The sequence below is a fragment of the Leptodactylus fuscus genome, chromosome 6 (assembly GCF_031893055.1).
Source record: "Leptodactylus fuscus isolate aLepFus1 chromosome 6, aLepFus1.hap2, whole genome shotgun sequence".
In the NCBI taxonomy this organism is placed as follows: Eukaryota; Metazoa; Chordata; class Amphibia; order Anura; family Leptodactylidae; genus Leptodactylus; species Leptodactylus fuscus.
Genome location: NC_134270.1, coordinates 23,699,051 through 23,725,259, shown reverse-complemented (window position 1 = coordinate 23,725,259; position 26,209 = coordinate 23,699,051). Strand labels below are relative to the sequence as shown.

Here is a 26,209-nt window from a genome sequence, read left to right as displayed (position 1 = left end):
ATCTTTGAGCAATGTTCTGCCACGCTGAAGGCACTTGGGCACACAAATCATCAGGATTGGCGGCTCCCTTTGCAATGGCCGACCAATAACGTCGAGAGACCAAAAACGGAGACCCTACAGGCCGTGGTAGCACATTTAGGCCACACAAGCTACACAAAATGACCATACCGCTGGTTCTACCATCAGATCAACGTAATACTGAGCTGTTAGTGTACCAGATATACAGTGTTGGCCAAAAGTATTGGCACCCCTGCAATTCTGTCAGACAATACTCATTTTATTCCAGAAAATGATTGCAATCACAAATTCTTTGGTATTATTATCTTCATTTAATTTGTCTTCAATGGAAAACCACAAAAAGAATTGTCAAAAAGTCAAACTGGATATAATTCCACACCAAACATAAAAAAGGGGTGGACAAAAGTATTGGCACTGTTTGAAAAATCATGTGATGCTTCTCTAATTTGTTTAAGTAACAGCACCTGTTACTTACCTGAGGCACCTAACAGGTGGTGACAATAACTAAATCACACTTGCAGCCAGTTGAAATGGATTAAATTTGACTCAACCTCTGTCCTGTGTCCTTGTGTGACCACATTGAGCATGGAGAAAAGAAAGAAGACCAAAGAACTGTCTGAAGACTTGAGAAGCAAAATTGTGAGGAAGCATGAGCAATCTCAAGGCTACAAGTCCATCTCCAAAGACCTCGACTAACATCCAAACAAGTTCAAGCTGCCCTGCAGTCCGAGGGTACAACAGTGTCAACCTATATGAGATTTCCTACTTCATAGCATTGCCCACGTGGTCTCCAAATCAATCCAAGGCTAAAGCAGGACTCATGGCTGAAGAGGATGGACCTCCATTCCAACCCCATTGTTTTCCTGCTGTGCACCATGATAGACTTTGGAGCCCCTGTAACTGGATGTTTGGCTCGTAGCCCAATGTTATGTGAATGCCTTCTGATGGTTTGTGCCACCCTAGGCTTGAGATGTGATATCCCATTTCACCTGCTGTACAGAGTGGATTACTATGCGCCATTCTTCCAATCAGATGGTCCATCCTTGCAGAGATTCACCATGGCTGCCGGGCTTGTAGGTACTGCAGCACCTTATTATGGAAGTCTAAGGGCAGTGCTACAGTGTTGGATCATCCCATACCTAATATTGATCAATATTATAAAATGGATAATCCCTTTATTCCACAAGCATCAATATGAAGCTGGTCCCACCTTTGAGGCTTGTACATCTTCCACTTTTCTGAGAGTTTTTCTACAAGATTTTGTAGTTGAGCAAATGATCCGATACTAGAACGCCAAGAAGCGTACCGCAAAAAGATGCCATGAAGAAGACGGCTCAGAAGAGCCAAAACTCCATCATTATTATTACTGGTAGATTTAGCACTAAAGATCTGGAGCTTCGGCCTGAGAGTGACAAGACATTAAACCTAAAGTAAAGGCATTAATATGGACAAGAAGAGAAATCTGACATATGGATGTGGCAATATGTAAACCCAGGGCTGGTGCCAGGTTTTTAAGGGCCCTTGGGCGATAGAGCCTCAGTGGGCCCCCTTGTGGAGGAGGCGGGGGAGTCGGGACACTGCACGTCGCAGATGAAGTGATTGACGTCACACAGGAGTGTGGCGTCACCAACGCCATACCTCCCAACTTTTGAAGAGTAGAAAGAGGGATAAAATGTGCGGCACGCTCTGTGCGCCGCAGCAAATTTAGCTGTGCCTGCTTTTATGTTGACTCCGCCCATTCTCATTAATTTTTCGTGTGCTCCCACACAGTATAATCCTCCTACAGTCACCAGTAAATTATATGCCCCACCTCCATCTCTCCCCCAGTTTCATATACACCCCTCCTCTGCCCCCAGTTTCATGTCCCCCCTCCATCTCTGTCCCCAGTTTCATGCCGTTCTCCCCCCTTCATCTGCCCAAAGTTTCATGTCCCCTTGTCTCTGCCCCCATTGTCATGCCGTTCCCCCCCCCTTCTTTGCCCCAGTGTCATGCCGTTCCCCTCCTCCCCTTGATATGCCCCCCAGTTTCATTGGCCCCCTTCATTATGTTCCACCTTAATGTTTTACACAAAAAACAAACACACTCACCTTCCATCGCTCCCCCGCCGCTCCTCTCTATGCTCTCACGCCATTCACATAGTTGTAGGCATGATGTGACGTCATCACATCGCGCCTACACACGCCGCAGCGTTAAAGCAGGAGCTGAGCTGTCACAGCTCCTGCTTTAATCGCCTATGTATTCAGCTCATCGGCGTCCGTCGGACGCCGATGAGCTGAAATCGGGACAGGCAAGTGCTAGGGCGGGCAAGTGCCGGGGGCCCCCAGAGGCTCTGTGGGCCCCAGCACTTGCCCGACTACGCCGTGCGCTGACGCCGACCCTGTGTAAACCTGCTCTGTATCAAGGCTATCCTGCAGATCACTCGGGGGGTGCACAATACACCCACATGTCATAAATAAAGGGTGCACTGGTAGGCCTTGAAGACTGATGAACTGGTCATCAGACACACAACACTGAACAGGGCTGACATAGAGACTAAGATACTACAAGTCCTGCTCTGGGCCTGAATCTGGGGAACACACGGAACCATCGTGTAAATCTAGCCTTAGCGACACCTCCATTTCCATAACCTTACAGCTTGTTCTTCTTGGTGCTGCAGTTTTAGTGTGAGGATTGTACAGTATCTCATCCCTATATGTGGCTATATATAAGCAGAGGTCACATATATCTCATATCCTACTGCCTGCTCCTTCTATAGTGCAACCTTACAGCTTGTTCTATAATCTCCTTATAATGTTACAGTATTGGGGTGTCCTGTAATCTCCTTCTATTACAATGCTGCCCCTGCTACCTCTTGTGTCACCCCCTCTACCTCATAGATTGTAAGCTCTTGTGAGCCCTCAGTCCCATTGTGTGAAATGATTTTCTTTGTAATGTATCTGTCTGTATTTGAACCCTACAATATGTTGGTGCTATATAAATAAAATGTATTATTAATTATTATTATTATTCTAATGTTACAGTATTGGGGTGCCATATAATCTCCATATAATGTTACAGTATTGGGGTGTCATATAATCTCCATATAATGTTACAGTATTGGGGTGTCCTGTAATCTCCTTATAATGTTATAGTATTGAGGTGTCCTGTAATCTCCTTATAATATTACAGTATTGGGGTGCTATATAATCTCCCTATAATGTTACAATATCGGGGTGCTATATAATCTCCATATAATGTTACAATATCGGGGTGCTATATAATCTCCATATATTGTTACAGTATTAGGGTGTTCTGTTCCCTCTTTACAATTTAGCGTTTTCTTCTCAGGTGGGAAAGCTGGTTAAATATTTGGACCCCCAGGACCTGGGACGGATAAACTTTAAGGACTTCTGTCAGGGGGTGCTGGCCATGAAAGGTAATACTATGTGTCATGTGACTGATCGCTGCTCAATATTGTGTTCATTGCCCTCAATCCTAGTACTCTAAGACAGTGACAGTTCTACCTCTAGACCCCCCATCCCAATAGTGCTCCTCACTGACTCCCAAATCAAATCAAATCAAACAGGCTTTATTGGCACGTCCGAATAGATATTTGGCATTGCCAAAGCTAGTAAAGTGTGTTTGGGGGGGAGTTGGAGTCGGGGGGGGGGGGGGGGGGGACACGACTCCCTCACTTTACTATTCAGATATCATATATGGCCAACACATAACCCCATAAGGGCCAGTGACTACTGAGGCTTCCTCTAACCCTTCTAAAGGAAACCTCACAGCACAAAGGACTGTCAACCCCTCTATTCTGAGGCTGCTCGATGATGATGGTAGTGGTGATGATGAGGATGATGATGGGAATGAAGATGATGTTGGTGATAACAAGGCTGGTGGTGATGATAATGGTAGTAATGGTGGTGATGGTAGTGATCATGATGCTGATGATGATGGTGGTGGTGTTTATAAAGATGGGGATGATGATATTGATGATGGGGGTGATGAGGAGATGATGATAGTCATGATGTTGGTGATGATGGTGATGGGGGATGATAATAATGATGGATTTTTTCTGTGCTTTCCCTGATGGCCTCTTCTCTCGCTCTCTCATGTCAGGGTGTAATGAGCTCTTGAAGGGCATCCTCCAGGTTAACAGCAGAAAGTTTCCACCCTACTCGCCCCGCTACGATGGCTACTACTATCAGGTAAGTTGGGGTTCACTCCCCAGCTCAACCCCAAACACTGCATGTACTGGAGGAGGAAAACTGCTGACACAGCCCTAACCAGGCCCACTCCAGTGAACTACCAGACACACAGCAAATGGTTAATAGATATGGCACTCGGCAATCATCGAGTGAGATGTGAATAACAAGAACACAAAGTCAAAACCTCAGAATTTTATAAAGACACTAGCCTCTGCCTGCGACTTCATCTGCGTGTTGTTGGTGTCCATGATCCGCCTATATTCAGCAAATTGCTGCCGTCAATGGTTTTCCTGCTCCGGCATTCGGCAGCTCTCAAGCTGTCCTGCTGCTGAACTTGTTCTTCACGCTGTCCCTGTGATTGTTCCGGCATTTCGGAAGCTCGCTGGGATGCCATATAATGAGCGTGTTGTTGGTGTTGATCAACCGCTTGCTTCGGCATTTTGGCAACCGTGAAGCTGGCCTGCCGCTGAACTTGTTTCTTGCACCGTGCCTGTGATTGTTGCGGCATCTCAGCAGTTCGCTGGGACACCATATAATGAGCGTGTTGTTGGCGGCTCCGCTTGAGGGGAACTCTGTGATTTCTGGCTACCTTCATAGCTCTCGTTGTTTGCAACAAATTAGATTTTCTTTTTCCAAATTGGCAAACTGCCAATTTGGATTAAAGGTGTTTTCCCATCCAGTGTGTCAGCATGTTGCCTGGAGCAGATCAGATAATATGCAAAGACATGTACAGAATGGACTGAGGGTTAGCTGAGTGTTTACATAGAGGGATAACAGACCTGGCTGAGATAAGCTGCTGCAGGTGCAGTGTAATATAGTATATGAACATAAATTCATAACAGTTGTGAAGCCATGTCATTTACCGGGATAAAAGTCACCTATGTGTTAATCCAGGTTACAATCTATCTATGTGCCAAATTTCATCCAAATCCATTCAGCCGTTTATGTGTGATTGAGGAACAAACATCCCAAAAATTAAAATTAAATTAAATGTTTAATTAATTAATTAATTAATTGTAGGATAGGATAGGATGACAAGGCAGGAGGAGGGGGAGGACCCAGACTACAGATTCATCACCAGGACAAGAACCAGTACAAAGATGTGCACTATCTAAGCCTACAGGAGAGGTAGTACTGTTAACTGCCTAAGTCTACAGGAGAAGTAGTACTGTGCACTGCCCATACCTAGCATGGCACCTCAGTCTTTATGTTACATGGAGGCGATAGGACACGGTCACTGCTTGCTGTTACTGAATACAGACTAAGGCTCATACACACGTGTGCACGGTTAGTGTATTAGCCAATTTTTTCACAGGTAGCACACTGTGAGCTTGGGGGAAAACTTAGGACACGGCCTATGAAATCTGGCCTGGACTGGACTCACTGACGGCAATGAATGGGACCATGGAGGCGCAGGTGGCACACAAATATAATCCATGTGCCGTCTATGCCATTTTCCCACCCCACGGATCCGACTGATGCCCATGGTCATGTGTGTGTAGCCTAACCCATCCTAACTTAAAGGGGCTATCCTTAGCGTAAACCATTGATATTAGACCCAAGTCCAACAACTGGGACCCCCGCAGATCAGCTGTATGAGACAGCAGAGAAGGAGGAATTAAGAGGGTAGAGGTGTTATGAGGGGCAGTTGTTAGGTAGGCGGCAGATCGTAGGTAGGGGGCAGATCGTAGGTAGGGGGCAGGTGTATATTAATGGAAAGTTGAGTGGAAGGAAAAAGTATGGTAGAAAAAGGTGCAAAAGAAACCGAGATAACCGCAGGCGTGATAGGATTGGTAAGAAAAGGCCATTCAAAAACATAGGAGAGATTCACAAGGAGTGGACCGCTGCTGGAGTCAGTGCTGCAAGAGTCACCACACACAGACGTATCCGGGACATGAGCTACAAGTGTCACCTCCATGTGTCCACCCACTCATGACTAATAGACAACGCCAGAAGCATCTTACCTAGGCCAAGGAGAGAAAGAGCTGGACTGTTACTCAGTGGTCATTAGTTTGAGTCTGGAGGGAGAGCGGAGCGGCCGCTGTACACAATCCAAGCTGCTATCACTGATGGTTTGGGGAGCCATGTCATCTGCTGGTGTTGGCCCACTGTGATTTATCAAGACCAAAGTCAGCGCAGCCTCTACCAGGAGATTCTAGAGCACTTCAGGCTTCCCTCTGCCCACAAGCTTTTTGGAGATGGAATTTTTATTTTCCAACAGGACTTGGCCCCTGTTCACACTGCCAAAAGTACCAAGTACCACAGTATCACTGTGTGAGATTGTCCAGCAAACTGGCCCGACCTTAACCCCATAGAGAATCTATGAGAGACCCCAGACCCAACAATGCAGACGAGCTGAAGGCTGCTATCACACAAGCTGGGCTTCCATAACACGAGCTCTGCAGGGCCACAGGCCGATCCCTCCAGGCCACATTGATGCCGTCATTCGTGTACTAGGAGCCCCCACCAAGTACTGAGGGGAGTTACTGGACAGATGTTTCATTTGGCCGACATTTCTGTGTTAAAACATTATTTTACAGTTGGTCTTATATAATATTCTAATTTTCTGAGATAATGACTTTTGGGTTTTCCTTGGCTGTAAGCCATAAGCATCAATATTACCAGAAAGAAACACTTGGAAAAGTTCCCTCTGTTCGTAATGACTCAATATAATATATGGGGGGCGCTCTATAATATAATATATGGGGGGGGATGTATAATATAATACAATATAATATATGGGGGGTGTAAGAAGGGAGCAGGTGTCAGGATGGGGTAGGTATTAGGAGGCAACAAGCGTCGGGAGAAGGCTGATGTTAGGGGTAGGAGATAAGTGTTAGAAGGGGCAGATGTTAAGAGGGGACAGATGTCCAAATGGGGGTCAGCTTTTGGGGGGAAGGAATTAGACACAGGCCATCCCTCACCACCATTCAGCTGAGTAAACCCTGTGACTCCAGCCATTATCAGCAGTAGTGCTGGGGGAAGAATGAAAAGAGGGGCAGGTGGCAGGAGGCTGATCGGTGAATGGGGGTGAAGATGTTGGCAGGTGGTAGAAGGGGCAGGTGGTAGAAGGGGCAGGTGGTAGAAGGGGCAGGTGGTAAAGGGTATCAGAATGCTGAGAGACTGACTGGTGAATGGCGGTGATGATGATGGTGGTGATTGTGATATTGCGGGTATAGATCATTCTGTATATATACAGGGTGTAAGATACAGGGATTAGATTGTCAGCTCTATGGTATATAGAGCATGTATCTGCTGCATATACACAGGACGTAGGATACAGAATTAGATTGCCAGCTCTGAGGTATATACAGTGTTGGCCAAAAGTATTGGCCCCCCTGCAATTCTGTCAGATAATACTCAGTTTCTTCCAGAAAATGATTGCAATCACAATTTCTTTGGTAATATCTTCATTTGATTTGTCTTCAATGGAAAACCACAAAAAGAATTGTCAAAAAGCCAAATTGGATATAATTCCACAGCAAACATAAAAAAGGGGGTGGACAAAAGTATTGGCACTGTTTGAAAAATCATGTGATGCTTCTCTAATTTGTGTAATTAACAGCACCTGTTACTTACCTGAGGCACCTAACAGGTGGTGGCAATAACTAAATCACACTTGCAGCCAGTTGAAATGGATTAAAGTTGACTCAACCTCTGTCCTGTGTCCTTGTGTGTACCACATTGAGCATGGAGAAAAGAAAGAAGACCAAAGAACTGTCTGAGGACTTGAGAAGCAAAACTGTGAGGAAGCATGAGCAATCTCAAGGCTACAAGTCCATCTCCAAAGACCTGTCTATCTAGACAGTCTATCTGACTGTCTATTGTGCGCAGTGTCATCAAGAAGTGTAAAGCCCATGGCACTGTGGCTAACCTCCCTAGATGTGGACGGAAAAGAAAAATTGATGAGAGATTTCAACGCAAGATTGTGCGGATGGTGGATAAAGAACCTCGACTAACATCCAAACAAGTTCAAGCTGCCCTGCAGTCCGAGGGTACAACAGTGTCACCCCGTACTATCCGTCAGTGTCTGAATGAGAAGGGACTGTATGGTAGGAGACCCAGGAAGACCCCACTTCTTACCCAGAGACATAAGCCAGGCTGGAGTTTGCCAAAACTTACCTGAGAAAGCCAAAACCGTTCTGAAAGAAAGTTCTCTGGTCAGATGAGACAAAAGTAGGAAAAGGCCTCAACATAGAGTTTACAGGAAAAAAAAGAGGCCTTCAAAGAAAAGAACACGGTCCCTACAGTCAGACATGGCGGAGGCTCCCTGATAATTTGGGGTTGCTTTGCTGCCTCTGGCACTGGATTGCTTGACCGTGTGCATGGCATTATGAAGTCTGAAGACTACCAACACATTGTGCAGCATAATGTAGGGCCCAGTGTGAGAAAGCTGGGTCTCCCTCAGAGGTCAGGGGTCTTCCAGCAGGACAATGACCCAAAACACACTTCAGGTCAGCACTAGAAAATGGTGGTGAGAGAAAGCACTGGAGACTTGTAAAGTGGCAGCAATGAGTCCAGCCCTGAATCCCATAGAACACCTGTGGGGGAGGGGGAGAGATCTCTTGGTGGCAGTTTGGAGAAGGCCTCCTTCACATCTCAGGGACCTGGAGCAGTTTGCCAAAGAAGAATGGTCTAAGATTCCAGCAGAGCCTTGTAAGAAACTCATTGCTGGTTACCGGAAGCGGTTGTGCGCAGTTATTGTGTCTAAAGGTTGTGCTACCAAGTATTAGGCTGAGGGGGCCAATACTTCTGTCCAGACCATTTTTGGAGTTTTGTGTAAAATGATCAATGATGTGACTTTTTTTTCATTCTCTTTTGTGTTTTTTTCATTACAAGCAAAATAAATGAAGATATTACCAAAGAGTTTGTGCTTGTAATCATTATCTGGAAGGACACGAGTATTATCTGACAGAATTGCAGGGGGGCCAATACTTTTGGCCAACACTGTAGCTCATGTATATGCTATATATACACAGGACATTGGATACAAAGATTAGATTGTCAGCTCTGTGGTATAATTATAACGTATACACTGTATATACACGGGACGTAGTATACAGAGATTAGATTGTCAGCTCTGTTGTATATAGATCATGTATATGCTGAATATACAAAGGACGTCAGATACAAGGATTATATTGTCAGCTCTGTGGTATAAATATAATGTATATGCTGTATATACACAGGACGTAGTATACAGAAATTAGATTGTCAGCTCTGCTGTATATAGATCATGTATATACGGTATATACACAGGGTGTGGGATACAGGGATTAGAGTGTCAGCCCTGGAGTATAATGGTCATGTATATGCTGTATATACACAGGGTGTAGGATACAAGGATTAGATTGTCAGCTCTATGGTATATAGATCACGTATATGCTGTATATACACAGGGTATAGGATACAAGGATTAGATTGTCAGCTCTATGGTATATAGATCACGTATATGCTGTATATACACAGGGTGTAGGATACAAGGATTATATTGTCAGCCCTGGAGTATATAGGTCATGTATATGCTGTATATACACAGGGTGTAGGATACAAGGATTATATTGTCAGCCATGGAGTATATAGGTCATGTATATGCTGTATATACACAGGGTGTAGGATACAAGGATTAGATTGTCAGCTCTATGGTATATAGATCATGTATATGCTGTATATACACAGGGTGTAGGATACAAGGATTAGATTGTCAGCTCTATGGTATATAGATCACGTATATGCTGTATATACACAGGGTGTAGGATACAGGGATTAGATTGTCAGCTCTATGGTATATAGATCACGTATATGCTGTATATACACAGGGTGTAGGATACAAGGATTAGATTGTCAGCTCTATGGTATATAGATCACGTATATGCTGTATATACACAGGGTGTAGGATACAGGGATTAGATTGTCAGCTCTATGGTATATAGATCATGTATATGCTGTATATACACAGGGTGTAGGATACAAGGATTAGATTGTCAGCTCTATGGTATATAGATCATGTATATGCTGTATATACACAGGGTGTAGGATACAAGGATTAGATTGTCAGCCCTGGGGTATATAGGCCATGTTAGGGTGTAGGATACAAGGATTAGATTGTCAGCTCTATGGTATATAGATCATGTATAGTCTGTATATACACAGGGTGTGGAATACAGAGATTAGATTGTCAGCCCTGGGGTTCATAGGCCATGTTAGGGTGTAGGATACAGGGATTAGATTGTCAGCTCTATGGTATATAGATCATATATATATGATATATACACAGGGTGTAGGATACAAGGATCAGATTGTCAGCCCTGGGGTATATAGGCCATGTTAGGGTGTAGGATACAGGGATTAGATAGCAGCAGGCTGTGTGTGGCCCCTTTAAGGTGCTGTGTTTGGTGACGCTGCTGTGAGAGGGGGGGGGGGCAGTAACCGAAACTCTCCTCTCCCCCCTCCTCCCCCTCACTGCTGATGACATCATGCTGGTGAGGCGGCGCCTCCTCTGCTGTCTCTAGGTAACAGGGGGCGGGGCCCGGCTGCAGTGTGTTCGGGGTGGTCCGGCTGGAGATTCCAATACAAAGAGGCTGCAGGCGGCTGATCGTGTCCTGTGCCCGCCGCCAATGTATGCTGCAGGCCCCCGCCACCCCAAGGTAAGAGCCCCGGCCCGGAGTGTGCCCCCTAGTGCTCATCATACACTGCAGGAGTGCTAATACCCCGGCCAGTCTCCAGGACAACTGCTGTGGAAACACCCGGCTACTGTGTGTGCTGTATATAGTAACCCGGCTACTGTGTATACTGTGTATAGTCACCCGGCTACTGTATATAGTCACCCGGCTACTGTGTATACTGTGTATAGTCACCCGGCTACTGTGTATAGTCACACGGCTACTGTGTATAGAAACACCCGGCTACTGTGTGTGCTGTGTATAGTCACCCGGGTACTGTGTATGTTGTGTATAGTCACCCGGGTACTGTGTATAGAAACACCCGGCTACTGTGTGTGCTGTGTATAGTCACACGGCTACTGTGTGTGCTGTGTATAGTCACCCGGGTACTGTGTATGTTGTGTATAGTCACCCGGGTACTGTGTATAGAAACACCCGGCTACTGTGTGTGCTGTGTATAGTCACCCGGCTGCTGTGTGTTCTGTGTATAGTCACAGTCACCCGGGTACTGTGTGTGTTGTATATAGAAACGCCCAGCTACTGTGTGTACTGTGTATAGTCACCCGGGTACTGTGTATGATGTGTATAGTCGCCCGGCTACTGTGTATGTTGTGTATATTCGCCCGGGTACTGGGTACGTTGTGTATAGTTGCACGGATGCTGGGTACGTTGTCTATATTCGCCTGGGTGCTGGGTACATTTTGTATATTCGTCCGGGTACGTTGTGTATAGTCGCCCGGGTACTGGGTACGTTGTGTATGATGACACTTGGTATATAGTGTGTAATTACCCGGATACTTGTTATGTGGTATACAGTAACCCGGGTCCTTGATACATTCAGGTTAGTCGTACAGATACTGGATACATTGCGTATAACATCCCAGATACTGGATACATTGCATATAACATCCCAGATACTGGATACACTGCGTATAACATCCCAGATACTGGATACACTCCATATAAGATCCCAGATACTGGATACACTCCATATAAGATCCCAGATACTGGATACATTGCATATAACATCCCAGATACTGGATACATTGCATATAACATCCCAGATACTGGATACACTCCATATAAGATCCCAGATACTGGATACATTGCATATAACATCCCAGATACTGGATACACTGCATATAACATCCCAGATACTGGATACACTGCATATAACATCCCAGATACTGGATACACTCCATATAAGATCCCAGATACTGGATACATTGCATATAACATCCCAGATACTGGATACATTGCATATAACATCCCAGATACTGGATACACTCCATATAAGATCCCAGATACTGGATACATTGCATATAACATCCCAGATACTGGATACATTGCATATAACATCCCAGATACTGGATACACTCCATATAAGATCCCAGATACTGGATACATTGCATATAACATCCCAGATACTGGATACACTGCATATAACATCCCAGATACTGGATACACTGCATATAACATCCCAGATACTGGATACACTCCATATAAGATCCCAGATACTGGATACATTGCATATAACATCCCAGATACTGGATACATTGCATATAACATCCCAGATACTGGATACACTCCATATAAGATCCCAGATACTGGATATATTGCATATAACATCCCAGATACTGGATACACTGCATATAACATCCCAGATACTGGATACACTGCATATAACATCCCAGATACTGGATACACTGCATATAACATCCCAGATACTGGATACACTCCATATAAGATCCCAGATACTGGATACATTGCATATAACATCCCAGATACTGGATATACTCAGATACTTGGTATATAGCGTAGAATTACCCAGATAATTGTTATGTTGTGTAATCACTTGGTGCACTCACTATATATTCTGTATAGTCACCCGGGTGCCTGGCCCGTTGTGTATATGTGATACTATGTGCCGGCTACTGCATTGGGCACTTCCTGGCCCAACCAACAGGTCCTCCCTACACCTACATACTCTGAGCCCCAGGGGGGCGCTCTATCACTGGCTGCTCCAGGTATCCTAACGTGGCTAACAGGCCCACCATCCAGTAAGGCTTCACTTTGGGCACCTGCTTCCTCTTCTCATGTGTAGGCTCCAGTGTGCGCTCCATATTTGTGTCCTTTCGGGTTTCTCCAGTGTTTTCCTCCTCTTCCTCCATGTCCACGGCTTCAGAGTCATAATTGACCTCCCAACTAGAGATGGGGGGCTGTCAGCTCCCCTTTGGTCATCATGTGACCCACGTTGCTGTGTAAGGCTCTGCTGCCCCTTGGTACCTTCTGCTTCATCTCCTGAGGTAGTAAGAACTCTGCTACAGTGACCTCGGCCATCAGGCTGACACAAGATCCCCTATGACCTCTCCCCGGGCTCTTCAGCCCCCCGGCCCCTCTCCTCCTTGGTGCCACCTCTCCTCACTCCAAATCATTGACCTCCTGTGTCCTGCCAAGTTGTCCTGTTACTGCCATTCCTCAGCAGCTGTTACCTCACTATCCAGAGCCTGCTGTAGATGCCAGCTGTCCGCCCTGCCATGAGGGACAACATGGGACAGTGTCGCTCCACGGCGAGGGCAGGATTGAAGCGTCACCACGAGACCTCGATACTCCAACCTAAGCGTCGTCTGAACCCCAAAAGATACTGGCTACATCTCTAAGGATGACACCACTGCAAACTAAAGCAATAATGGCTGACACACTGTCACAACACGTAGTAGGCACAATGATGCCAAATTTTTTTTCTGCTGAGCACCTGGCACGGGCAGGGCGTATAATGAAGGCGCCACCTAAATCTGGATGGTGAACAAGGAAATTGGGAACTTTTTGTTCTTGTCAGCGAATCAAATGATCTTCTCTACGGGCGTCTGTCTGAGCTGTCCAGAGCCTGTTCACCATGTGTTCACCCCCTCACGTAACCACTGCCCAAAAACCTCCTAACAGCGGGGTCAGATTGGCCAAGATGGCGGCTATTCATCAAAATGACCATCCTGCTCTTCTCAGGCCAATGACTCGCCCCTCGGGAACATGGAAAGGAATTTCCAGCAGTCAAGATCTCTCGACGAGAGGTACACTACCCAAAAGTAGCATCCAGGAGCCTTTACCACACAGCAGAGGAAGCACTTTTATGCCGAAGCCCGATCACATCTGTAATCCGAGACCTATCTGCCAGAGGCAAAACTGCAGGACGAGTTTACCAGCAATCTGACACTTCTATCGGGGGGCGGGATTTATTTTTGTGAATGTGTGTATACAGATATATATATATATATATATATATATATATATATACACTGCCCCGACTGCTACATGACTGCAGTGATGGAAATCCTGGAGCGTACACTGCAGACTGAACGCTGTGTCCACTGGGGAATGGGTATACATATAGATTTGGGGGGTTTACTATAGGGGGTGCAGAAATACGGATCACTATATATATATATATATATATATATATATATATATATATATATATATATATAGTGGTAGGATTAGATACACAGCTCAGCAGACAGTATCACACATGATAGGATTAGATACACAGCTCAGCAGACAGTATCACACATGATAGGATTAGATACACAGCTCAGCAGACAGTATCACACATGGTAGGATTAGATACACAGCTCAGCAGACAGTATCACACAGGATAGGATTAGATACACAGCTCAGCAGACAGTATCACACAGGATAGGATTAGTTACACAGCTCAGCAGACAGTATCACACATGATGGGATTAGATACACAGCTCAGCAGACAGTATCACACATGATGGGATTAGATACACAGCTCAGCAGACAGTATCACACATGGTAGGATTAGATACACAGCTCAGCAGACAGTATCACACAGGATAGGATTAGATACACAGCTCAGCAGACAGTATCACACAGGATAGGATTAGATACACAGCTCAGCAGACAGTATCACACAGGATAGGATTAGATACACAGCTCAGCAGACAGTATCACACATGATGGGATTAGATACACAGTGCAGCAGACAGTATCACACATGGTAGGATTAGATACACAGCTCAGCAGACAGTATCACACATGACAGGATTAGATACACAGCTCAGCAGACAGTATCACACAGGATAGGATTAGATACACAGCTCAGCAGACAGTATCACACATGATGGGATTAGATACACCGCTCAGCAGACAGTGTCACACATGATAGGATTAGATACACAGCTCAGCAGACAGTATCACACATGATAGGATTAGATACATCACTCAGCAGACAGTATCACACATGGTAGGATTAGATACACAGCTCAGCAGACAGTATCATACAGGATAGAATTAGATACACAGCTCAGCAGACAGTATCACACATGATGGGATTAGATACATTGCTCAGCAGACAGTATCACACATGGTAGGATTAGATACACAGCTCAGCAGACAGTATCATACAGGATAGAATTAGATACACAGCTCAGCAGGCAGTATCACACATGATGGGATTAGATACATTGCTCAGCAGACAGTATCACACATGGTAGGATTAGATACACAGCTCAGCAGACAGTATTTCCCTGTGCGCCAGGTCAGGAGCCGCGTAGACATGATCATCTTCCTCTTTGTGGTTGCAGAGCTCTGACCTCACACATGGGATGTTTGTGGACACAGAAGGAACCTACAGCGACTCTGAGCTCTTCCCGGATGAGGACGGTCTAACCCTCGGCCAGCAAAGTGCCCACCATGAATCTGACCTGGACAGTGCCATTGAGAGCCCCCAGAGTTCTGAGGCCTCTGATGAATGTCAGGGGGATGGCAAGGATCTGGGGGCGCTCTACCTCCCTGGAGACCAGTAAGTGAATTTAGTACCATAGTCCTGTCTAGTGCAGTTGCCACAGGGCCAATGACTGAGGGGAAGATGTTCTGGGCGTGACCTTCAACTGTCCTTGGAAATATGACTAGTTATTTCCAGTCTATACTAATGTCGTTCTTCTATCTCTCTAGGAACCTTCTCCATCCCTCGGCCTCGTCGGACTTCTCCAGCCACTCCACCGCCTCCCTGATCAGCAATGAGGAGCAGTTTGAGGACTATGGTGAAGGTGATGACGTTGATTACACCCCAAGCAGCCCCTGCCCAGATGATGAGAGCAGGACCAATGCCTTCTCCGACCTGGGCTCCTCTGTTTCGTCCAGGTAGGCGTCCCTCTGTGTCATGTAGCTTCTGGTTGCCCCGTCTCCACCCATGTCACCCTCTGACCCCATATTTCCACACAGTGCTGGGCAGACGCCACGTAAGATGCGACACCTGTACAACAGCGAGTTACTAGACATGTACTGCACTCAGTGCTCCAAGAAGATCACTCTCCTCAATGACCTGGAGGCCCGGCTCAAGAACCTCAAGGCCAACAGGTGACTTGTGTGACATTTGTTCATGGATAATTCCTGGAAGTTACCTGCCGAATGGTCTACAAGTAGTGAAATATGAGATGGGTCGCCCTCAGGTTCTGATTATAGACTACCGCAAATTAGGTCAGGGGGGCCCAGATCTTGTACATGTCCACCTATACTGTGTAGAGGAGAAGAGCAAGTGTGACCTTGGTGTGCGCCATATAGAGAAGAGCGGTGTGACCTTGTTGTGTGCCATGTAGAGAAGAGCGGTGTGACCTTGGTGTGTGCCATATAGAGAAGAGCGGTGTGACCTTGGTGTGTGCCATGTAGAGAAGAGCGGTGTGACCTTGGTGTGTGCCATATAGAGAAGAGCGGTGTGACCTTGCTGTGTGCCATATAGAGAAGAGCGGTGAGACCTTGGTGTGTGCCATATAGAGAAGAGCGGTGAGACCTTGGTGTGTGCCATATAGAGAAGAGCGATGAGACCATGCTGGGTGCCATATAGAGAAGAGCGGTGTGATCTTGGTGTGCGCCATATAGAGAAGAGCGGTGAGACCTTGGTGTGTGCCATATAGAGAAGAGCGGTGTGACCTTGGTGTGTGCCATATAGAGAAGAGCGGTGTGACCTTGGTGTGCGCCATATAGAGAAGAGCGGTGTGACCTTGGTGTGTGCCATATAGAGAAGAGCGGTGTGACCTTGCTGTGTGCCATATAGAGAAGAGCGGTGTGACCTTGGTGTGTGCCATATAGAGAAGAGCGGTGTGACCTTGCTGTGTGCCATATAGAGAAGAGCGGTGTGACCTTGGTGTGTGCCATATAGAGAAGAGCGGTGAGACCTTGGTGTGTGCCATGTAGAGAAGAAGAACTGTGAGACCTTGGTGTGTGCCATATAGAGAAGAGCGGTGTGACCTTGCTGTGTGCCATATAGAGAAGAGCGGTGAGACCTTGGTGTGTGCCATATAGAGAAGAGCGGTGAGACCTTGGTGTGTGCCATATAGAGAAGAGCGGTGTGACCTTGGTGTGTGCCATATAGAGAAGAGCGGTGAGACCTTGGTGTGTGCCATATAGAGAAGAGCAGTGTGACCTTGGTGTGTGCCATATAGAGAAGAGCGGTGAGACCTTGGTGTGTGCCATATAGAGAAGAGCAGTGTGACCTTGGTGTGTGCCATATAGAGAAGAGCGGTGTGACCTTGCTGTGTGCCATATAGAGAAGAGCGGTGAGACCTTGGTGTGTGCCATATAGAGAAGAAGAGCCGTGAGACCTTGGTGTGTGCCATGTAGAGAAGAAGAGCGGTGAGACCTTGGTGTGTGCCATGTAGAGAAGAAGAGCGGTGAGACCTTGGTGTGTGCCATATAGAGAAGAGCGGTGAGACCTTGGTGTGTGCCATATAGAGAAGAGCGGTGTGACCTTGGTGTGTGCCATATAGAGAAGAGCGGTGAGACCTTGGTGTGTGCCATATAGAGAAGAGCGGTGTGACCTTGGTGTGTGCCATATAGAGAAGAGCGGTGAGACCTTGGTGTGTGCCATATAGAGAAGAGCGGTGTGACCTTGGTGTGTGCCATATAGAGAAGAGCGGTGAGACCTTGGTGTGTGCCATATAGAGAAGAGCGGTGAGACCTTGGTGTGTGCCATATAGAGAAGAGCGGTGTGACCTTGGTGTGTGCCATATAGAGGAGAAGAATAGCGGTGTGACCTTTGAGGTTGTGTCATGTATAGGGGTCCTTGTGTCTCTTCACTCTCTTGTTTGATAAGGGGGGGAGGGGTCAGTAGGTTTATTCATGGGGAAGGGCATGGAGCCATCCTGAGCTGGGGCACCACCCATGCTGTAGGGGATGTTCCTCTGGCTCCATGATGTTGGCCAGTTCTCTCTTGAAAGACCAGAGCGACCAGAAGCCTCTAATGAGTTGTGATCTGGTGTTCAGCATTACAAGAGTTAACAATGAGAAAAGTAGCAGCACATTGATTATTTTTTTGATTTGTTTTTTGTTTGTTTCTACAGCCCCAACAGGAAGATCTCCAGCACGGCATTTGGCAGGTAAATGTGATGTCCAGATATCAGAGCACATTATTAATGTCCGGCTCGTGTGCAGCTGACTGGCCCTACAAGTAGTCACAGCATAGCGGGCGCTGGACGATGTAGTGTCTGGTAATGTAGTAACGGATAAAAGGGATTGCTGGGTGATATAGAGAGTATTAGGGTCCATGAGGTGAGGGGTGCTGGTTTTGGGGTGCAGTCTCAATAAAATGACTGTCTTTTGCAGGCAGCTGATGAACACCAGTAACCTGAGCAGCAGTAATGGCAGCACCGAGGACTTGTTCCGTGACAGCATAGACTCCTGTGACAATGACATCACTGAGAAGGTGATCACATGACCAGACAGTGATCGGGGGTTAGTGTGACAGTCTCCACCCTGCTGGTGACTTATTCCTTCTGTTCCTTATTGCCACAGGTCAGTTTCTTGGAGAAGAAGGTGACAGAACTGGAGAATGACAACCAGACGAGCGGAGACGTCAAGAGTAAACTGAGGCTGGAGAATACGCAGCTGGTGCTGAGGTGAGGGGTTGACCACAGATACTGACGGTCGATAAGGACCACCTGTGTCCCCCCACTGGTCTATATATATCGCCTGTATCCAACCTGCCAGTCTATATGTATCACTTTTATCCAGCCTTTCATGTACGCTGCCCTCGCCGTGAATACACCGGCCGCATGCTACGCTCCTTGTGGATAGATCACTGTTGCACATATATTACCTGTATATACCCTCCTTCCCTTATACCACACCCCCCCAGCATGTATGTTATAAGGTATAGACGGTGACCACCCCCCATTCTGTGTGTTTAGGGTCCATGAGCTGGAGGAAATGTTGAAGGACCAAGAGATGAGGTCGGAGCAGATCCTGGACGATGAGCTGAAGCGTCACAGAGATACCTACAGCCGCCTTGAGAAGGAGAAGAACGTTGAGATGGAGCTGCTGAATGCTAGGTATGTCTCCAGACACTAGAAGACTCCTCAGCTTAGGTCCTACATTACAGGTTTATCGTACAAGGGGACACAAGCCCACTAACATGAGGCAACGTCTAGGACTCTTCTCCTCCAGCCTATGTCTCTCTGCTGATATGCAGACCCTACTGGAATAACCTGTAGGAGCAGATTAACCCCACGTGCAGTCACCCTAGTGGACCGACTGGCCTCATCCCAGACTGACAGAGGGATTAGTAAGTAGAGTGACCACAATGTACAGATTATACAGTGAGGACCTGACCTGCCGAAATCCCTGAGGATGGGAGGGGGGGGGGGGGCTACTGGTCACATGACTGCGTGTCTCTGGCAAATAACCCTGGTGTGGGGAGAAATACATGATGTGGTGGAGTCTGACACCTGGTTATCTGGTGTGAGAGCATAGCTGTCAGGTAGATTACAGGGGGTGTTAGGACTGCAGGGAGGGGGTTCAGGGGGAGCGGCAACTGATGGGGTCCCCTGTCTAATTCTCAGGGTTCAGGAGCTGGAGGAGGAGAACGATGACTTACTGACATCCATAACCAGACTGAAGTCGCACACCGAGAAAATGGATGAGGTGAGGCCTATATATACTGGACATATAATGTGCGTGTGTATATGTATGCTATATGTGTACTGTATATCTGATGTGTGTGATATGTATTCTATATGTGTACTGTATATCTGTGTGTGTGTGATATGTATTCTATATGTGTACTGTATATCTGATGTGTGTGATATGTATTCTATATGTGTACTGTATATCTGTGTGTGTGTATATATGTATTCTATGTGTACTGTATATCTGATGTGAGTGATATGTATTCTATATGTGTACTGTATATCTGTGTGTGTGTGATATGTATTCTATATGTGTACTGTATATCTGATGTGTGTGATATGTATTCTATATGTGTACTGTATATCTGTGTGTGTATATATGTATTCTATGTGTACTGTATATCTGATGTGTGTGATATGTATTCTATATGTGTACTGTATATCTGTGTGTGTATATATGTATTCTATGTGTACTGTATATCTGATGTGTGTGATATGTATTCTATATGTGTACTATATAGCTGATGTGTGTGTGATATGTATTTTATTTGTGTACTATGTGTGTGAGGTATATGTGATGTGTATTCTATGTGGGTTCTGTATATGTGACCAGTAGTATGTGACATGTAAAGTATACTGTATATGTAACGTATGTATATGTGACACATAATAGTATATATTTTATATGTTGTACATGTCATGGGTGTAATTCCACATGTGTCATGTGTGCACAGTTTGTGATATCTAGAATGTGACCTGAATATTATATCTGATCTGTACGATCAGGGGTGAACCTTCCCCTTTCGCCGCCCGAGCTAACTGCAGAAAGCCGCCCCCCCCCCCCCGGGGCCGGGAGGAGGGGGCGTGACCGGGTGGATCGGGGGCGTGGCTGGTAGATTGGAGGCGTGACCGGGTGGATCGGGGGCGTGGCTGGTAGATTGGAGGCGTGGATCGGGGGCGTGGCCGGGTGGAGGGGCGGGGCTTAGCCCCGTTCGCCGGCAGAGAGTAGTCCCGGAGACTGCCTGCTCTCTGCCTGAGCGTGAGGGGAGGCTGCCGGAGCAGCGCTGCTCCAGTGGCCTCCCCAAACCACCGCTCGGTGATAAGCCAGTCCAGGACAGCTTGTCCTGGACTGGCTTAGGTTAGCAAAAATGCCGCCCTCCCTGAGGCCCTGGCATAGTGCCGCCTGAAGCGCTCGCTTCAGGTCGCCTCATGGGAGGTGCGGCACTGTTACGATTCTATATGTATGTGATCTGTATAGTTGATGTGTACAGTATACGGTATATTTGTGCACCTTGTACTGTATATAAATTGGCTATTGTTTGTGATGTATAGTACATTTGTTTGTGACGGCATATAGGTATGTACTATGTATAGTATGTACCATGTCTATTATATGTGATGTGTATAGTACATACACTCACCGGCCACTTTATTAGGTACACCATGCTAGTAACGGGTTGGACCCCCTTTTGCCTTCAGAACTGCCTCAATTCTTCGTGGCATAGATTCAACAAGGTGCTGGAAGCATTCCTCAGAGATTTTGGTCCATATTGACATGATGGCATCACACAGTTGCCGCAGATTTGTCGGCTGCACATCCATGATGCGAATCTCCCGTTCCACCACATCCCAGTAGATCAGCAGTTTCTGAAATACTCAGACCAGCCCTTCTGGCACCAACAACCATGCCACGTTCAAAGGCACTCAAATCACCTTTCTTCCCCATACTGATGCTCGGTTTGAACTGCAGGAGATTGTCTTGACCATGTCTACATGCCTAAATGCACTGAGTTGCCGCCATGTGATTGGCTGATTAGAAATTAAGTGTTAACGAGCAGTTGGACAGGTGTACCTAATAAAGTGGCCGGTGAGTGTATATATGTACCGTGTCTATTGTATACTACATGTGTATATGCCGTGTCCCTGATCTTCTTCTCTCCGTGCTCAGGAGCGGCAGCGGATGTCGGATAAGCTGGAGGACACTAGTCTGCGCCTTAAAGATGAGATGGATCTGTACAAGAAAATGATGGACAAACTACGACAGAACCGCCAGAAGTTCCAGCAGGAGCGGGAGGCCACCCAGGAGGTGCGTGTCATGTGGCCACATGGGGCGCTGTGCCTGCCTCCTCATGTACGTACTGCAGATCCTCACCTTCTTACCTCTCTTTCAGCTCATTGAAGATTTACGTAAGGAATTGGAACATCTGCAGATTTATCGCCTAGACTGTGAGCGATCTGGCCGAGGGCGTAGCTCATCTACCGGACTCTATGAGTTTAATGCCAAAACCCGAGAATCAGAGCTGGAGCAGGAGATCAGGCGCCTCAAACAGGTGAGAAAAGTCCCTGCAGGCAGGTAGCAGATGACATACTGGTCATAGCTGCCATCTTACAGGTCACAGAACACATCATACTGAATTATAAATGCAGCTGGCAAGGTACATGGAGCAGTAGACCTCTTCCAGGATTGTGAAGACAGCTTTGTGTGTGATTGGAGTATGAGACAGTACAGTCATGGCCAAAAGTTTTGAGCATGATACAAATATTAATTTTTACAAAGTCTACTGCTTCAGTTTTTCTAATAGCAATTTGCATATACTCCAGAATGTTATAAAGAGTGATCAGCTTAACAGCAATTACTTGCAAAGTCAATATTTGCCTAGAAAATGAACTTTATCCCCCAAAACACATTTCAACATCATTGCAGCCCTGCCTTAAAAGGACCAGCTAACATTGTTTCAGTGATTGCTCCATTAACACAGGTGTGGGTGTTGATGAGGACAGGGCTGGAGATCAATCTGTTATGATTAAGTAAGAATGACACCACTGGACACTAAGAGGAGGCTGGTGCTTGGCATCATTGTTTCTCTTCTGTTAACCATGGTTATCTCTAAAGAAACACGTGCAGTCATCATTGCACTGCACAAAAATGGCCTGACAGGGAAGAGTATCGCAGCTAGAAAGATTACCCCTCAGTCAACAATCTATCGCATCATCAAGAACTTCAAGGAGAGAGGTTCCATTGTTGGCAAAAAGGCTCCAGGGCGCCCAAGAAAGACCAGCAAGCGCCAGGACCGTCTCTTAAAAGTGTTTCAGCTGCGGGATCGGGCTACCAGCAGTGCAGAGCTTGCTCAGAAATGGCAGCAGGCAGGTGTGAGTGCATCTGCACGCACTGTGAGGCGGAGACTCTTGGAGCAAGGCCTGGTCTCAAGGAGGGCAGCAAAGAAGCCACTTCTCTCCAGAAAAAACATCAGGGACAGACTGATATTCTGCAAAAGGTACAGGGAGTGGACTGCTGAGGACTGGGGTAAAGTCATTTTCTCTAATGAATCCCCTTTTAGATTGTTTGGGACATCTGGAAAACAGCTTATTCGGAGAAGACGAGGTGAGCGCTACCACCAGTCTTGTCTCATGCCAACTGTAAAGCATCTTGAAACCATTCATGTGTGGGGTTGCTTCTCAGCCAAGGGAATCGGCTCTCTCACAGTCTTGCCTAAAAACACAGCCATGAATAAAGAATGGGACCAGAATGTCCTCCAAGATCAACTTCTCCCAACCGTCCAAGAGCAGTTTGGCGATCAACAATGCCTTTTCCAGCATGATGGAGCACCTTGCCATAAAGCAAAGGTGAGAACTAAATGGCTCAGGGAACAAAACATAGAGATTTTGGGGCCATGGCCTGGAAACTCCCCAGATCTTAATCCCATTGAGAACTTGTGGTCAATCATCAAGAGACGGGTGGACAAACAAAAACCTACAAATTCTGACAAAATGCAGGCATTGATTGTGCAAGAATGGACTGCTATCAGTCAGGATTTGGTCCAGAAGTTGATTGAGAGCATGCCAGGGAGAATTGCAGAGGTCCTGAAGAAGAAGGGTCAACACAGCAAATATTGCAACGCTGCATTAACTCATTCTAACTGTCAATATAAGCTTTTGTTACTCATAATATGATTGCAATTATATTTCTGTATGTGATAAAAACATCTGACAAACACACAAAAACCAGAGGGCAGGAGATCATGTGACAATAGAAGATTTGTGTCATTCTCAAAACTTTTGGCCATGACTGTAGAGATGAGCGAGTACTGTTCGCATCAGCCGATCTGAACAGCACGTTCCATAGAAATGAATGGATGCACCTGGTACTTCCGCTTTGATGGCGGCCGGCCGCTTAACCCCCCCGCGTGTCGGCTACATCCATTCATTTCTATGCGAGCGTGCTGTTTGGATCGGCTTATCCGAACAGTACTCGCTCATCTCTAAGAGACAGATGTAGAATTTTGAGTACAGCTCTACATGTGACTAGAGCATGGCTTCTGTGGTCTCATTACCAGCTTTCCCTCTTCTTTTCCTCCAGGATAACCAGAAGCTAAGGGACCAGAATGACGACCTGAACGGGCAAATCCTGAGCCTCAGTCTGTACGAGGCCAAGAACCTCTTCTCCACCCAGACCAAGGCTCAGTCCCTGGCCGCAGAGATCGACACCGCCTCCAAGGATGAGGTGAGAGGTCGCATGGAGACAGCAGCAGGGGCCCTGGCAACTGTGGAGCCTTCATCTTCAGTAACTATGGGGGTGGTGATGAGGGCAGTGGTGGTGGTGGTAGTGCCAGTAATTATAGCAGTGATTATGGTAATGACGATGGTTGGTGTAGTAGTGTTATTGATGGGTATGGCAGTCGTTGTAGCGATGATGATGATGGTTCTAGTAGATGTTCTTATACTAGTTGCAGTACTGGTGATGGCAGTATTAGTAGTGATGATGGTGAAGGTAGTAGTGGTGACAGTGATGATGGTTCTAGTAGATGTGGTTATACTAGTTGCAGTAGTGGTGATGGCGGTATTAGTAGTGATGGTGGCAGTCGTGGAAATAATTGTAGTGGACTGCTGGTAGTTGTAGTGCTTTTATACTTATGCATTTTCTTGCTGCTTTCCTTGTAGCTGATGGAAGCCTTAAAGGAGCAGGAGGAGATTAACCTTCGCCTGCGCCAGTACATGGATAAGATTATCCTGGCCATCCTGGACCACAACCCGTCCATCCTGGAGATCAAGCACTGACCAGCCACTCCTAGACTCTGACTCTTTTCTATGGGCCTTCCTCTGGACCTTCTTCCTCCTCCTCTTCCCTTTTATCTTAAGACTTGATGCTGCTACAGCAGAACTGGATTAAACTGGAAAATGTGAGCGCTGCAGAAGCGGAGCGTGTGACCGGACTCACTGGAGACTTCACTCGTCAGGACTCCATTACTGCAATGATACAAGATGGCAACTGCAGCCCACTCTGCACTGCACAGCCCATATGGCAGGATTCCCTAGAAGACGTCTTGTGGCCCCCTGAGCCTGGAGCCACACCTGAGATATCTGCAGTGCTCAGGATGATTCTTCTGTGGAAAATTGTGCTGAAAATTGCAAATCTCGTTCCCATCCATCGCGGTACCATGTAATTGATAACGATTTGAGGTGTCCGCAGAGCCAGTGACCTGCACATAGCGCTGCGCTCACCTGGGCGTCTTACCCCGGGGTATACGGTTATTGCATATAGTAAGAGGGTGCTGTCCACCCCCACTGTTACATATAGTAAGGGGGCCCTGCCCTCCACCACGGATTTCCAGATGTTTACGGGGGGTCTCTGTACTGTATCACTCTGCACTGATGTGGTAAGAAATATGGGGGTCCCCCGCCCCCTCACTAATGCACATAGTCACCACTAGAGGGGCTCACACCACACGTATACAACCTATAGGGGGCAGTATGTTTTAGATACTGAATGTAAAGCGAATTTTACTTGAGCGACCTTGCTTCTTGATGGCGCTGTGCCTTTAAGCCCGCCCTGGTGACTCGGCGCCATCTCTGATCACTGTAAATAGGTGTAAATACACAGCGATTTGTACACTTTGTGCCACGTGAATAATTTAAGAGCAGCGCAGCTGCCATCTTTTTAGCGGTCCAGTTTGATGTCACATATGATGAGCTTCTATGTTGTATGATGTCGGGGCGCACAGGGTCACCCCGATTATTTTGTTACTGCTTTGTACAGATATTGTACGTCTCCAGTGCTCGGATGTGGACGCCACTTATTTATTTTTTTAATTAATGATCTGAAGAAAATTGTGGAAAAAATCTTAAGACGTAAGAAAAAAAAAAAAAAGGATTGAGCAGCGGATGGTGCCAACGCTATGCAGCTGCCATGTGTACGAGCCATGACCGTAAATAAATTACATGATCATCACCGTTTTGTCTTTTTGTGTCTGTAGTCTACCAGATGAGTCTTGTCTGAGTTCTTAAAGGGCAACTCCTCCCACAACATAACACTGTCTTCTGCCCCATTACTGGTAACACTAGTAGGGGCCGGAAGTGACAACTCCTCTTCAACACAGCAGTGATAGTGTCCCTTTAAGTGATGATATCAGTCTTAGAGTAG

At 46.5% G+C, this 26,209-nt stretch overlaps 1 protein-coding gene across 2 annotated transcripts in view; it reads left to right on the top strand.

Annotated features, from left to right (window-relative positions):
• Positions 1-26,008, top strand: part of RAB11FIP4 (RAB11 family interacting protein 4) — a 28,266-nt gene extending 2,258 nt beyond the window's left edge. The window contains exons 2-15 of one of the 2 annotated variants that reach the window (XM_075279576.1): positions 3,346-3,433; positions 4,120-4,208; positions 15,475-15,692; positions 15,845-16,033; positions 16,115-16,249; positions 18,229-18,264; positions 18,491-18,590; positions 18,680-18,783; positions 19,075-19,215; positions 19,726-19,807; positions 21,740-21,877; positions 21,963-22,121; positions 24,149-24,292; positions 24,730-26,008. In XM_075279576.1, coding sequence (XP_075135677.1) covers positions 3,346-3,433; positions 4,120-4,208; positions 15,475-15,692; positions 15,845-16,033; positions 16,115-16,249; positions 18,229-18,264; positions 18,491-18,590; positions 18,680-18,783; positions 19,075-19,215; positions 19,726-19,807; positions 21,740-21,877; positions 21,963-22,121; positions 24,149-24,292; positions 24,730-24,846 — 1,740 coding nt within the window. In that variant the 3' untranslated portion in view covers positions 24,847-26,008. Of the gene's footprint in view, positions 1-3,345; positions 3,434-4,119; positions 4,209-10,797; positions 10,856-15,474; positions 15,693-15,844; positions 16,034-16,114; positions 16,250-18,228; positions 18,265-18,490; positions 18,591-18,679; positions 18,784-19,074; positions 19,216-19,725; positions 19,808-21,739; positions 21,878-21,962; positions 22,122-24,148; positions 24,293-24,729 lie in introns of those variants that run through there. The other variant, XM_075279577.1, reaches the window with a different exon arrangement.
• The last annotated feature ends 201 nt before the right edge of the window (positions 26,009-26,209 follow it).